Source organism: Labrus bergylta, chromosome 7 (genome assembly GCF_963930695.1).
Source record: "Labrus bergylta chromosome 7, fLabBer1.1, whole genome shotgun sequence".
In the NCBI taxonomy this organism is placed as follows: Eukaryota; Metazoa; Chordata; class Actinopteri; order Labriformes; family Labridae; genus Labrus; species Labrus bergylta.
This window is the reverse complement of record NC_089201.1, coordinates 25170233-25186599: the sequence shown is the minus strand read 5'-3', so window position 1 is coordinate 25186599 and position 16367 is coordinate 25170233. Positions and strand designations below refer to the sequence as shown.

Genomic DNA, 16367 nt, shown 5'->3' with positions numbered 1-16367 from the left:
TCAAGTTGTCCAAAAATACATGTTTTAACCATTAAACCCCAACAGAGCATGTGTTATGAATTGAAATTACTGCAGTCTAGTATAATATATTGGCAGGTGCACTGTCAAGAAGGCAGCTGAATCAAAATTCACATAATTGGAACCTATTAAAAGATCCTCAACATAGATAGGGCAATCAAAAGGCCTGAAATCAAAGTGCAAAAAATGTATCGTTATATATTGGCAGAAATGCAGTATATATGATATCCAATTATTTTCATTAGTCATTTAAATTATATTTACACATCACGTGATTTATAGTTGGATACATCGCCGGTAAACGTATTGTCTTCCTCAGGTCTGTTTCGCCCGTTCATCATGACTACGGTCAACTCAGAGTCCGTTTTCATCGGCTTCCCAGTCATCTTTTGTTATTGTTTTGATTGAGAGCCCCCTGGTGGCAGAATTTACATAATGTGCGTTTAAGCCAAACTAAACAGTGAGAGTGAGTTTAGATTGCTATAATTTGTTTTATTCTGGAGTTATTTATATTTAGCGGTTTATATCATGCACCCCATGTACAGAAGCTATAGTGCTTGAAGCGTGTGGCCCGGGGTTCAACTCCAACTCTTTGCCACAAGCTATCCTCCTCTGCAATGACAACCCCCCAAAAAAGTTCAGAAACCTCAAAGTCAAGATTTTTTCACACATGAAAAACGCTAAATAAGAGATCTTGAGTAGTCAGAGATGTCTTGAATGTGTTTTAAATGCTAAAGCTTTTGCAGTAACCACAAAAATGAAATACCGTGGTATAAGCAAGCCAACCGCAATGAATTAGGGAACTGCCATAAACGCACGTGTGTCACCTCACCCTACCTAATGTTCGGACAGACACAAAGGCAACTGTACTGGTAGCTAAACCGACTGTAACTTCACCCCTTTGGGAACATTTTGACTTTCGGCCAAATGAAAAAGGAGAACCAGCTAATTTAGATGATGCAATATTTAATCTGTTCCAAAGGGATCCCATTAAAACAAGGAAACATCTCATTTCCTCGCAAATAGTATTTAGCCAGCAAGATGATTTTGATTGTGACATTTACTTATTTTATTATTTTATTATGTGACAATTAGTAACAGACACCAACATTCAAAACATGAACAGTGCCTGGTGCTGAAATACAGCCCTGTCACGGGAGCAGCAGCAGCTATAACCACGAGTTTGTTTCTTAAAAACCTGTAGAATAAGACTCAACTCCAGAAAACATAACAACAGACTTAGTACATATTTAATGTGAAAACTGGCTCAACTTGCCCAGCACTCAGTGAGGTCCATTCAGCTTATCAGCACATTCTCTCTCTCGTCACATAATGTATTCTGTAGCCAAATCGTACAGTACAGGTTTTTAAAAAGGAAACTGTCTTGCACTTTTTTGTATGCAAAAGGTTTTGTCCCATTCTCCTCCAGCCTGAAAACGGCCAAGACAACATATTATCAGAACAAGATATACAATGCCACAGATACAAGAAAAATGTTTTCTGCTTTTAACTCATTGCTTCAACCACCTCCTCCTCCACCCTCCGATCTGTTCACACCAGACATGTTTGCCTTGTATTTTACTGAAAAGATTGCAACCATCAGGAACCAGTTTTCTGAGCCTGACCAACTCAGCCCAAAGGCACCAACCAAAAGTGCCTCACTCGACTCATTCTCCTCTCTGACTGAGGACGAAGTCACTAAGCTTGTGCTAGACTCTCGGCCCACCACCTGTCCTCTGGACCCAATACCATCAAGCCTCCTGCAGACCATTTCCTCTCCGCTTAATGCTGCACTTATCATCAACAATCTTGCATATCATCAACTCCTCTCTGTCAACGGGTGTGTTCCCCACCGGTTGGGTCACCCCTCTGCTCAAAAAACCCACACTAAACCCAGTCCAGGTTGAAAACTACAGACCGGTTTCTCTTCTGCCCTTTCTGTCAAAAATACTTGAGCGCACAGTCTTTAAGCAAGTCTCTGAGTTTATGTCCAGAAACAATCTGTTTGACCCAAATCAGTCAGGCTTTAAGCGGGGCCACCCTACTGAAACTGCACTACTGTCAGTAACAGAATCGCTACTAGCTGCCAGAGCTGCGGTTCAGTCCTCAGTTCTATTACTGCTAGACCTGTCTGCTGCCTTTGACACAGTCAACCATCAAATCCTCCTATCCACGATCTCTGAACTTGGCATCTCAGGATCTGCCCTCTGCTGGTTTGTGTCCTACCTCGCTGGGCAATCCTTTAGAGTGTCGTGGAAGGGAGAAGCGTCCAAAGCGCACAGCTTATCCACAGGGGTACCTCAAGGGTCAGTGTTTGGTCCCCTTCTCTTCTCCATATACAAAGCTCACTTGGTTCAATAATACGCACTCATGGCTTCTCATACCACTGCTATGCTGACGATACCCAGCTCTTCCTGTCATTCCCGCCAGACGATGTTACAGTCTCAGCTAGAATCTCGTCATGCCTTGCTGATATCTCTAAATGGATGAATGAACGCCAACTTCAACTCAATCTTTCAACGACTCAGCTCCTTGTCATCCCAGCCAGTCCCTCTATGCAACCACAGATCATTTTCCAGTTTGGAACAACCAAACTCATTCCAGCTAACTTTTAAGGTTCAAGTAGCCGTGATTGCCCGGTCATGTCGATTTGCCCTCTACAACATCAGGAAGATCAGACCTTACCTGTCAGAACATGCTACACAGCTCCTGGTACAGGCTCTTCATGTGATATCACACATCGACTATTGCAACTCTCTACTAGCAGGTCTTCCTACATGCACTATCAAACCCTTGCAGATGATACAAAATGCAGCAGCACGACTGGACTTCAACCTTCCTAAAAGAGCACATGTCACTCTGCTGTTCATCTCCTTACACTGGCTCCCAGTTACTGCTCGCATCAAATTGAAAACTCTGCTGCTCGCTTACAAAACAGCGACAAAAACGGCTCCTCCTTACTTCCAGGTCTACACTCCCTCCCGCCCACTACGCTCTGCCAATGAAAGGCGTCTGATCCCACCTTTACAACATCGTCCTAAGACGCTGTCTAGACTTTTCTCTGTTGCCCCCCGTTGGTGGAATGAACTTCCAAACTCCATCCAATCTGCAGAGTCCCTCTGCACCTTTATGAAAAAGCTAAAGACCCAGCTCTTTCATGAATACCTACTAACTTAATGATGATGGTCTCGATATTATTGATGATGATGATGATGGTTGTGACGATGGTTTTTGTTTGATAACAACGACTTATAAGATGGTTTCTATACTGATTAGAGCTCTCAAGAACTGCCGTCAATGTTGTGCTTTGCCTCTGTGCAATGCCTGTCATCACCTGTGTGTCCAATCGAACTCAAAGCTGATCGTTTCCTCTTACTGACTTTTTTTCTAGATCCTTGTTTGTGTTGTACCTACTCTCTGATGTACGTCGCTTTGGATAAAAGCATCTGCTAAGTGAATTGTAGAATTGTAGAAAAGTCACACTCAAAATAATCTTGCAGGCCAGATATGATTGATAGCAGGCTAGTTTCTGACCCCTGATGCACAAACAAATTTGTTTAATAAATAAAAAAGCGGGTGGTTGTGATAATACCAAGCCCCCCCTGGATCACCGTGAAAATTCCTTCACCGCGACAGCCCTATTAAATGCTTGACTAAGTCCCCAAATTACCACAACAGGTTTAAGTGTTAACCTGCTGATGCTGTTACTTTTTGGCATGATAGTGTTTGTATGTGCAGTGAAGAGTATATATATGGAGTCCTGTTTTTTTTTTGCTCTTGAACTGCAGATGAGTGTGAAAGGACTTGCTGTTGGACTGCCCAGGGTGATGCTGAGGGTTTTTTCTAGGAGACTACAGACACAAGACGAGACAGAAGAGAGAGAAACTACCACTCTCTCTGTCTCAGTTGGCAGTGCGCTGCCTTCCAACACCCAGCTGTGTTTGTTTGCACTGAATTAGCAGGCAGCAAGAGTCTACATGCTCGCTCAATATTATCCACATCACACCATAATTAGAGAGGAGTGCACTATTAAAACGATCGTCCGCTGCAAAATTATCAATGATTCTTCATCCGTCAAAACATTTTATTTTAAATACCTGGCTCTTCTGTAGTGCTAAGTGACATAAAGAGACATGATTTTGCAAAGGCACAAAATATATATGAAACGGCAAGACTTTAGATCCACTTGAGATGCAATATCATGGCAATTCTTTGAAATTCTATATTTGATTTTCAGATCGCTCTTTCCTCTCATTTGCATAATGAAAATCAGCCCCCTAACAAGCATGAACTCCTGACACCTGGTAAATGCATCAACAACAAAAAAGTGAAGCCCCCCCCAGGGATTGAATCAGGCTATGAATCTGGTCAGGTCCAATCTCATCCACGCTCACAACTATGTCACGGATCAAACAGCTCAGGGCTCACAGGAGTGTGCTGAGGGTTTCTGAATCCCAAACAGATACTGCTTCCCTACACAGATGTGAGCTCTGATATCCGCAAAATTCCACCAAGCACCTACAACAGGAGCCCATGCTGACAATCATCAACCGCATAAGGCAGCAGCTTAAACACACTATGATTATTTTATGATTTTGAATTGTTCTTATCACCTTTGTTTCTCATTACAAAATCATTTTTAATGCTTTTATTGTCAAGTACATTAACACATACAAGGAATTTGACCTGGTGTTTTGGTGAAAGACAAATAGCAAAGGACGAAAGATAAAATAGGAAGAAGAAAAATAGCTGGAACCTCATTAAAAAAATGTGAAGTCGCCTATAGAAACCAAATTGGCTTAGCACATATTCTAAAAATGTCTTGCTGATGCATCTATAAACAGCAATAAGCAAATAGACTGAGCAGGCAGCAGAAGGAGATGATAGCAGTCCCTTGCAGTTCTTCCAGGGGGCTTAGATAACTGAAAGCCAGGCAGGAGGGAGGCTTCAGGATGACTGCACATGAGGACTTTTAAAATAAAAACCCATCGCACTGGTTGCCAAAACTAAAACACCGAAAGCAACACTCACCCAAAATGTCTTGTCTATTAACCTATGAATCATGACCAAAACTGGCATGGGCCCGCTCGCAACTGACACGTGAAGCTTGAGGCAAACATTTGTTCTTATGAAAGCTGACACTGTCAAAGAGTACACTCTGAAATATCACAAATGAAAGTTTGGATGCGGCTTGGCTCGAGGTCCCCTCATGTAGGAGTAGCATTTAGCCGTTGTGTGGTAAATCAGTCGGTGTGATTTGACAGTAGATACAGTATGCATCTGTAATAAGGCAGCTCATTTGAAAGTAACCGTGTTTATGCAAATGATGCTGTATATACGTTTTAATCATGTGTTCAGGGAATATACGGCCTCTGTGGAAGATTACAGAGATAAAGAGATCAAGGGAAGTGAGAGGGGACTTTTTATAGAATAACAGATTGAGGAACTGCTGCGCCTTCATGGTTGTTAGTCATGCAGAGAAATAACACACCTTAAGGATGATGATATAAATGACAGAAAAGGATTTTTTAACAAGATTAGCTGTATTTATGCTTTGTTAGAATTTTTATAATAGCTTTATAATAAGAATAACACATTTATCAAGATAGGGATGACTAACATTTATTTATTTAGTCTTACTCTATTTTGTGCATTAAGCAGCTGTGTGTTAATTGGTCTCACACCAGTGAGGGATCCAGAAGTGATCCAAAGATTACAGGAACCTTGTTAACACCGTATTGTGTCTTTGCATTACAAGTGTCAAACTCAGGGCTGAGAAATAAAGCCAAATGACTTCAAAAACCGCAGTTACCCAATTATCCACTTGAGGTTGGTTCCTAAACAGAGTCAATCCCAACCAGAGCTAATATTAAGATGCTTAGCAAGTGAAATACACGTTTATATCCCAGAACGAAAATAACGTTTTGCTTATTTCCCTATTTATGAAAACTGTGTGGGGGATGAATTTTCATAACTCATCCGTCTAATTATATGAAGGCTTTATATATGAATATTTAGAGATGCAGTCACTTTGAGTGACAGCTGAATGCTGCTGGCTGTATGCTAGGTGTAAACCAAGCTAATTTATTCTAATGCGAAGTATTCATAATAATAAGTATTACTTTATTGGTATGTTAGCATTAATTAGCAGGTTTCAGTGTGACCATAATTGGCTTGTTAGCACATTCAGGGTTTATAGTCATACAATTTAGATTTTCCCTGGCAAGTGGCCAGTGGTCGTAGTAATGAGTAGACAGCTTGTCAAAAAAAACCCACCTGGATCGTATGAAGCTGTTTTTCTAATCTGTCTTGATTATTTGTTATTATGAAGAGTTATTCATAATAAGGGGAGTGGCTGATCTGACTGACAGGCGGGCTTGTTGTAGCTGTTTGTCAGTCCCCTTTAGTAACCAATGGGTGACATTACTGAGACTTTGTCCATGTATACACGGCCTTTGTTTTCTACAGTTTGCCCGATTCACAGCCTTTGGAGATTTGGAAAACAAATTGGGGATGGCATTGTAGCCACATCGATTACTTACAGTCTTTGGTTACACCCCTCCACCACCCCAAAAAAACTGAGGTTACCAGTATAAGGTGAAAAGAAATGCTTGAGCCATTTATACATAAGTGTAGTATATATCTTATATACTGTATATATAGCCACACTAACAAGTAAGAAAAATAAGACATGCACACACAGCATCATCTTGTGCGTGAGGATGTGGTTGATTGCAGTTTTCACAGGGTCATAAGATTGTCATCCCATCTTGACCCTGCTCTGGGGATCCTGTGCGGCTCTGTCAAGAATTGAAATAATATCCATTTACAGAGTAGCTCCAGAGAGGACCACTTTCCAAGAGGCTGGCAGCAGAACTACCACCATTCCCAGCAGGAAACTAGGAGTTATTCACTGCTCCATTTAATTTAAGGCGGAATATCAAATGTAACGCAGTGTTCCAGCCAAGTAAACAACAGAAAGGCTCGAGTGTACATCTGTAGCATAGACCATTTCCCTCGGTGGTTTATAAATGTTATAAGTGGAGTCTCACCTTACTGGCGATTTAAGAAATGCTAAGGACATGTAGTGGGCTGCAGTGCCAAATCCTGCCATCTATGGACCGATACGTTTAACAGCGAAGGGATGTTGAGCTGAATCATGTACATTTTTTGACCAACATTAAACTTAAAGTAGGTGACCTGTGTTCCTGGGTTTTACAAGATACAGGTTGAATCAGAATCAATTATCTTTAAATGCATGCAGATTAAAAAAAATCAGAGTCAACTGAAGTGGCACTCAGCTGTAGGGCTCTGTCTGCCTAATGACTGGCTGCCTGCCTTTAATCAATCACATTTCATACCACATAATCACAATGACATGCCCTCTATTAGAGGTCACTGTGCTTGATCTGGGATCTGTTTCTGCTGTATCAGCACAGTTTACAAATGTTGGAGCTGTATCTAAAGGAATATTAAGCTCGAGTCTGTTGACACACCTCAATTTTCCATCACTCATATTTTACATTTACATTTCACTTCTTCAAACACACTTACTCTTGCAGTGACTTCAGCATTGTTCAACTGTTAACCTTTTTTTTTTCAAATTAAGTTTTTAAAGACTAAAAAGCTTTGTTTTATCTAAATCTAACCACTGGCCAGAGCTGGAATATTTACCCTGGACTTCGTTGTGACAATCCTGCACTTTGTACATCCAATATTCATCCCAAAACTTTTTTTTTATTTGTTTTTATTCAAGAGCGGTGGAGAAATGTAGTTTCATTAACTATTTGAAATATTGTCTGTGAACATGATCTCTAGGTGCTTTTGAGCACAACAATGTTATGAACATGGTTTAATTATATATAACGGAATTTCAAGTAAACCGGGTTTACCACATACAACAATAAAACTACTTTAGATCGATTCATTAATATTTACAATCTGATTATCTTACCCAGAAAATCTAATATGCATGCCTCAGGTGCCATTTCTCTCCAGAATGACTCTTCTTTTTAATATACTCTTCGTTGCTTATACTAACACTTTGAGATAATGTTTGGAGAAGGTGTTTGAAACTGGACTTTGTACTGAAGCAGAAATATTTCTACACCTTCTTTTTTTTCTTTTTTTTTTATAATTACTTTTGGGATTTTTGTGTCTTTAATATAGACGACAGTGGATAGAGCTGGAAATCAGGGAGAGAGAGTTGGGAGTTGGGAATGACATGAGAGGAAAGGAGCCACAGGCCGGATTTGAACTTGGATCGCCCACTTTGAGGACTTTAGCCTCCATACATCTAACCACTGTGCCACCAGCGCTCCAAATATTTTTACACTTTATTGGATTTTATTTGACATTTTATTATTCTTAATAAGTGAAAGATCTGAATAGCTCGTCTACCACTTAAATGTTGTAACACAGACTCATAATTGCAGAGATTTTCATTATATTTCAACTTATTGTGCCTCCTCTCCTGAAATGCACTAAATTGTAATTTTCTTTAGTAAAGTCATTGCAGACACTGATACTTAAGGCACTCAGATTATTAAAGCATACTAAGAAGGCAAAAAATGTTTCTGCCAGCTCAAGAATACGTGTTAGTGAAGCTTGAATGATTGTGTGTGAGTGCATGTGTGTGTGCTAACTCACCAGCTTGCGTTGACACCAACCACAGACGCCACAAAGAGCCACCAGCCAAACAGCACACACTGTCACTGCGAGGGAGACCAGGAACACACTGAGGGACACTGAGCCTGCACGCGCACACACACACACACACACACACACACACACACACACACACACACACACACACACACACACACACACACACAGACGCACAGGGTGGAAGAGAAAAATTAGTTGCTTCATTGCATACATGACATTTTCTTTATCATTTGTCAAATATAAACATGGAATAGTTGCAACAGAGGCATTGCACTAATTGAATACCTAAAGCAGATTTCTACATACTGTCATACGGAGATTAGAAATACAATCCCATCACTGCCCCCTGCATGCCGGAGCATTTCAATACCTATCCAATAAGGGCTGCAGCCAGCCATCAGTCAGCTGCACACACATCACTGTCATGGTGTCACAGCTTGTTAACTGACAGGCTGAAAGTGAAGAGAGGGGGAGGGGAGAGGGGAGGGGAGGCAGTAAGGGAGGGCTGAGGGGAGGCTTGGCTGACAATACAAGAGAGCTCATGATTAATGGGTATCAGTAGAAGCCTGGTGAGAGAGGTGGCTCTGGAAGCCAGTCAGAAAAAAAAACATCATCTATTGCTGCTTGCATGTGACTCAGTGGGTTTTTGTGTGTGTGTGTGTGTGTTGCCTGCTTAAATTTACACGCAGGTTGTACAAGGGACAGTATATTCACTTGAAGTCATGAGCACTTCAGTGCTATTTTCGTACATTTAAATCAACATATTGCCTATAACTTAAAAGCTAAAGCATCATTGAGCTTTTGAGTTTGCACAACAGGGAAGATGCTAATATATTCAAAGTTGTCGTTCCCTCCCCTCCCTACAATTCCTAAATATACAGTGATAAGCTGGCATCGTGATGCATTTCCACTCTGAGTGACAAACACTGATGATTTCCTTTCAATAACTGGGTTTGTCATCTCCCCACTAGCTGTCTCCTTTCCTTCCTTTAGCTTGTCACAAGTGGTCTTTTGATCCCACTCCTCCATCACCCCTCTGCTTTATATTCCACCTCACCATATCCTGTGGGAGCAAAAAAGGGGGAAGAAACAGTGGAAGGTAAACTTGTTTCATATGGAAAATAAAAACGGGGACCAGCATCATATTGTACGATTTTTCCATCAGCCACAAGCACGGTTTTGAAGTCAACGTGACACCTGAGGCCACCCGCAGTCAGGAAACAGAGAGTGCATATAGAATAGTAAAGCCCGTGTACAGCATACATTCTGAAGGTAATGGCATAAAACAGATGTTTGTGTGTTGGATGGAAGGACGGTAAAAGGCTCATAACAACAAGGTCTTCTCTGTCTTTCACAAATACATTAAAAATGATTCTCAAGAACATAAATACTAACGCATGGGGTAAAACTTGAAATGCTGCTTCAGCTATAGGCAAAACCTTACTCCTTAACGTAATTCTGATGGAATGTATCCAGGTAGATTAATTTGTTGGTTTTACTTTGGGTATTATAGAGGACAGGACAATGCATTCCCTCTGAGTGACCTTGACGTTTTCACTGTTTCACACAACAGTAAACTGTGACCATGAAAAGTTTGGCAACCTCAGAAAAAGTGATGGGAATTCTACACGAGCTGATTTTACTGTATCTAAGTATCCTGAATTAAAAGCCTCTTTATCTGTAGAGAACAGACAGATCCGTGAAACAGTATCGTAGCAACACCATGCTACATGGCTAATACATCTGTTCTAAAACAAGTTACAAAGACTAACTCATTATTCTAACTTTTCCTCTTTTTGGAGCTACATCCTCACTCTGTTCAGCAGCGTGATGAGATTACAGCAGGTGGTTAGCAGCAGCCTGTCATGTACAGGCTGGTAGGATCAGAAGAAGCCAAAAAATTCTAAATACACTCACTGCCTCTAAAGGCTCCTTAATCCTCTCTATAGGAGCCATATAGTGTAGGATTTCATCTTTACATATTTGCTTTAAATTTTCATCCTTACTTATACATGAACTTGTTTTTCTCGAGTGAGTACACTCACATTTTATGTGCAAGTCTTACTCGTAGTAATCTGATAGTGATCATTTCACTTTTTGTGATACCGTGACACTATTGGTGATTTCTAAGCGGTTTCTGTGCAAATGTAGCAATGTATAATCGGTTATCCTCACATTAACAGAATGTGCTTTTCTACATTTCTTTGTTTGTTACCGCCACTTGTTGATCGGTGGAATAGCAAGCAATCAGGATGTGTGCGAGTTGACAACTCCACCCTCACTAGAGGACACCATAATGAAACCAATTGTTATATTGTTATTAATGTAGGCCCACAATGCTGGTTAAATGTTGCGTCTAAGCCATACGCAGCCACGTGCCACTAGCCAGGCTGTAGCTCCGGTCAATGGGCCTGCTCTCCCCGCTCTACTGCCTGGATGTAAACCTGCACAGTGACTGTGTGGCATCTCGTATGGCATCCCGGAGCAATACGCAACCACATTCAGCACAGGCATATGGACAGTAGGCGACATGCAATACGGTTTTGGACAGTGTTTGGCCGTGTTCAATTTTGACTGTTTTCTTACCTTTAGACATATCCATTAGTCCACATTTTAATTGTTATTTAATTAACAGGAGAATCATTTCGCTTGGAAGGACCTGACTGTTAAATGTGTATTCATTAAAACCCATGCAAAGAAACAGAAATCATTTCTCAATGGATCGCTCCATAGCGCTAATAGTAGTGAAAAGCTCTGCAGGATATCTTGGACATGATTTTTTAGGTAATTCTTAGGCTTGCAGGGACGAATCAGATTTAAAAAAAAAATAATCAGTTTTACAGTTTTTTTGTGCATTGTAGGATCAAAAAAGTGAAAAGTTTGATTGAATTATTTCATGGCAGCTAAAATATTAAGTAACAGTAAACATCACACACTGAACGAGTTTATATCTTAACAAAAACTGACTTAGACTGAAAAGTACACCATCCAGCCTTACTGATCATGTTCTAATTGAGAAGGTAGATACACAATGAGGTGAATGGCTGTTTAATATCCCTCTTCATGTATGATTTACAGCCAACGACACTTTAAATGGTCAAATGACATCACGTCCATGCCCTCGTTAGGCATGAGCGGGTCAGCAGACATCGCCAGCTCCTGAATGATGAATATCTCTATTCATAGACGTTTAGAAATAGACACACTGACTATACTCTTCCACTGTATCTTCATAGAGAGGTCAATAACGTCGAGCCCATTATGTACCACAGAATCAGCAATGGATCTTAAATAAAGACACTGGTCTCCCACTAAAGGCCTCCATGTTAGCCTCAGTGCTAAGTGGCTCAGTGATGGATATACTGGTGTTTGGAGGGGAGTCAGGTGGACCTGGGAAAGCCAGCAGCTGATGTAGGGCTTTAAGTCCTGTGTTCTCTGTGAAGGTCGAGGGGTGGGGTAGGTGGTTAGTATAGTTTATGATCTGTGTCAGTCATGAGAGCTAAGGGAGTAAAAAGCCTCCAAATAAAAAGCTGCATCCAAAGAGGCTGTGTTACTGCTCTCGGTAATGGACGGCTGTATTCTGCTTCCCACCTCATGGAATGAAACACGTTTTTTTTTTAAAGAAGCACTGTGGGCAGGCAGAGCAGAGGAATAAAAGGAAATACTCTGTGTTAAGGAATTAGGGAGATATGCAAATCCTCAGCACTAGGGCTAAGGCATCATTAGAGACAGAGAAGCCTGCACTACAAACAGCCATCACAGCGCTCAGGAAATTCACTTCATCTTTCTCCTTGAACAAAACCTCCACTTTGAAATGCTCCAGCAGGTGACACATTTGTAGGGTCAAACATAAAACAGTGTTTATACGCCTGAAAAAGGGAATGAGGAGAGGATTTCTCGTGAGGAGAACTGCTGCTTTCTTATATATTTCACTTGTTGGGGAATGAAAGATATTTCCATATCCAGGATGATGAATCACATCTTAAAAGAGACAAAACAGCTGACCAAGCTATCGAACCCTTTGATCATGAGCCTTAAGAAGTCAGAGTACTCTTGAACTTGAAAGTCGATTGTTTGTTTCACCTTTCCGTGGCTATCTTCTTTTATGTGCACATAAAAAAAGAAAATGAACGGCCCTGTGTTGTGGGGCGAGTGGTGACGCTGATGGTGTAAATTGGCTTGTAGTAAACCCCTCTACTGAAGTGGAAAACAAATACTTAGTCCTCTTCAGGAGGTTTAATATGTATATTTAAGGGAGAGGCAGAGGCATAACTTGCTTTAAAAGCATAACTGTGGTTTCCCAAAGCGGCGCGGTACATGTAGGTGATCTGGCCCACATGCAGCGAGCTAAGCCAAGCAGAAAGGGACCAGTCCTCAGGGGTGGAAGAAATTGTTAATTGGACAGGCGGAACTGGAGCAGTGTCCAGTCAGCAGAGCTGCCACGCCGCATCTTTATGCTCCGACTGAGGTGGAGAGGAGGGCAAGAGCCTCAGAAGCTCAGGGTGCAAAGCTCAGAGCCTAATCGCCACTTCAAAGTGTCCCCTCCTTGTATCCGAGTCTGGGTTCTGCCCCCTCTATAGCCACTGAGCTGCTGTTGGAGTAATCCTCAGATGTCACTCAGATGTCCCCTCTGAAGCACAATCTAAGTGCAACTGCAGAATACTACCTCCAGTGACATTATGATTCTGAGTAATTCAAAGTGCATCTATGTGGCTCCTGGCTCAGTTACACAATGTAATTCAATGCATTAGTTATTTCTCAAGACAAAGGAATGTTTGGTTGTGAACAGCCCGAGCATTAAGCTGTGTCCAAACTCAATATTTCCCATGTGCTCTGTCCACAAAATAATTTGTGTGGGAAGAGCGTGAAATTGATTCAACGGGGGAGATGTGGATAAAATGAATAATTACAATGGTTCCAGGTAAATAAAGTCATTGTCTAATCGACTGATGGAGTGACATTTCACACAGGGAGCTCAGAGGAGGCTTCTACCAGTGCTGTGCCATGCTAAAAAGGATGACCTGTTGTTTTGGCACGCTTCAGCCCTTTACTGTTGTTGTTGTTGCAGAGCCAGACCGTCTGGCAAGGCTCAACAGAACGTCATTTCAAGTAGGATGTGCGACAGATGATTGGCATTGTCTTCTTCATGCAGACATCATTGTAAACCCCTCCCACAGCTATCTGAATGAGTGTACCACGGGATAACTGGGCACTGGTATTTGTTTTGATTTACAATTTTTTTTATTTTTTTTATTTTTTTTTAAATGGCAGCTCTGAAGATTTCAAATAGCTTCTAAACTACCCTCTTCAATAAATTTCAAACCTGATGTTGGCCAACAAGCATCGGGTTTGTTGGCCAACATCTAATTTGTTGAGTTCACTTGATGTCTGCTATCCAAAGTCGTTTTTACATGCTGTATGGACGCCTGAATATTTCTGGAGAATTTCAGTCGTGCACTGATCGCAAGGTGTAAACGTCACACGCTCCTCCCACTCGCTCGAGTTGAATTCTCCTGATTATATCCTACAGCGTTCTCACATCAACTCACTCGTTTTGTGTGAGCATGAACGAGGATCAATGCTATTATCTAAAAACATCATTTGCTGTGTTGGCAAGTCACAATCACGCCGGTCATTTCTTTCACAACAGCATCCTTCAAACTTGCCTGGTTTCTGTTGGGACAGAGGCACAAGCTGCTTCGGTGCTGTTGCTGTGATCGTGACTTGGATCCAAGGCTTGCTGGAGAAAACGTGTTAGCATGTGCAAATATATTTTAACAGTGAATCAAACTACGGAAATCTCAGACCACAGTGGACAGTGAAGTTCCATGTGCTGCATATCACTGGGATGTGTGGATGGGCCAGTGAGACTTTGACAGGTGGACAGAGGGAGCACCTGTGGTCAGAGTGAGTGTCTCTTCACCCCCTGTAGACCATTGGTATCGAGTCCGCTCTCTGTCCCTGTATGCTCCCTGTGGCTCAGCTGCAGCACTGCTGTGCTGTCACAGTAGAAAAGGGCCGCCTCCCACATTCTGTCTGCTCTCACATGTGGGAGAAGGTCCGTCTCAGCCCAGGGACGAGCCGGGCTGGAGCTGGACCAGCAACACATCATGTGACACATGCCTGGTGTCACTTGTGATGGCAAACATCATCTTATTAGCACATCTGACACTGAATGGGCCAATTGCCCATAAAACCCGACATGATCTGGAGCATGATCTGGACACCCTGGGTGTTAGTGAGCTGAGACTGTGATAATGTTTTGATACAGTTAAAATCAAGCTCAAATATCTATCTGATTCTACCACTTACATTCACACAAAAACATATAAACATTATATATTAAGAACGCAACTTTGGCAAGCACTTGAGCACTTAAAAGACCTCATTTAGTCTTTGGTGTGGACTTTTTCCTTTTTTTTTTATAGTCAACAAAACATAAACCTGACCTTCATTACTTTGTAAAGCTTTTAAAGAATTTGTCTTCTTAACTTCTGTAAGATGTTAATGTTAATCAAGCATTAAGCAAGCATCTTACTGTGGCAAGCTCACAGTAAGATGATCAAGATGATTTATTTCTTGGGAGCCTGCCCTGAATAATACTTTTAAAATGACAGGCTGCACCAAAATATTAAATTGGTGGTTTCTGATTTTTTTTTTCCCCACTTCAGCATAAATAAAGAGGCCTACAGAACGAGCACTGTCTGAATTACATGATTGGGCACCTACTGTCTTTAACATCATTTTTTTCATAGAGGCTGGAACCTTTATGATACATACAAGCTAAGCAACAATAAATCATTTTAAAATAATAATAATTTTACGTCCTAATGTCCTTTAATCTGAATTGTTGTCAAGGTTCTTTCTCAGTGGGGGGGGGGGGGGGGGGGGTAAAGTAATATAATCTTTTTCTTTAATACTGATTGAATGAGTGGCAAAGATACCATTTGAGTTATATCTAATCCTCATTATTTCCCTCAGTAGGACTTACTTATACAGTATGCATGGTCTTGATCCATCACATAATCTAGCAGTGTTTGTTCCAGAATTTTGTCCCCATCTCAAACTCAGAAAGACTGAATTAACTCTACAGGCTGAAATGGATGACTTTCATATCTTAGTAATGGGAAGGACTCCACATATTTACCAAGGACAATCCGCCCACTCTTGACAAACTGACTTGTTTTCAAATTTTTAAGTATCCCTGCTTTCATTAAACATGCGTAAATAATTAACTACACACATTTATCTCCAAATCACCTTAAAAGACATTTACATATCTACGTTACTTCAATTGTGTATAGTTAGACAGGTGTAGAAATTATTCAGAAATATGATCAATGTTTGAGTCCCACTGGGACAAATGACTTATATATTTCACAAACTTGATGAAGCTGAATGAGCTTCTTCTGTTAAGTGGACCCAGATGTTTCGGCTTGCCGTCACAGTTCAAAACAACCTATTACTCACCCGCCCCACCAATGCCCTTGACTTTATTGACTTTATTGACTTAAGTCCACATGGTGGTTGTTGATACTCTGGAGGTAGACTAGTGTCCATTTCAGCAATGAGCTTGTGAGCTGTAAAGTAAGTCAGCTGTGACTAACATTATTCCAGATTCAGAGCCATTAAACTGCCTTTATATAGCCTATTTTATTTGTTGTAGGGCGGTTAGGGTTTGC

At 41.2% G+C, this 16367-nt stretch overlaps 1 protein-coding gene across 1 annotated transcript in view; it reads right to left on the bottom strand.

Annotated features, from left to right (window-relative positions):
• Positions 1–16367, bottom strand: part of syt7a (synaptotagmin VIIa) — a 78844-nt gene that overhangs the window by 35117 nt on the left and 27360 nt on the right. Inside the window, exon 2 of the mRNA XM_065957156.1 lies at positions 8668–8771. Within this exon, the coding sequence (XP_065813228.1) occupies positions 8668–8771 (104 nt within the window). The remainder of the gene's footprint in view (positions 1–8667; positions 8772–16367) is intronic.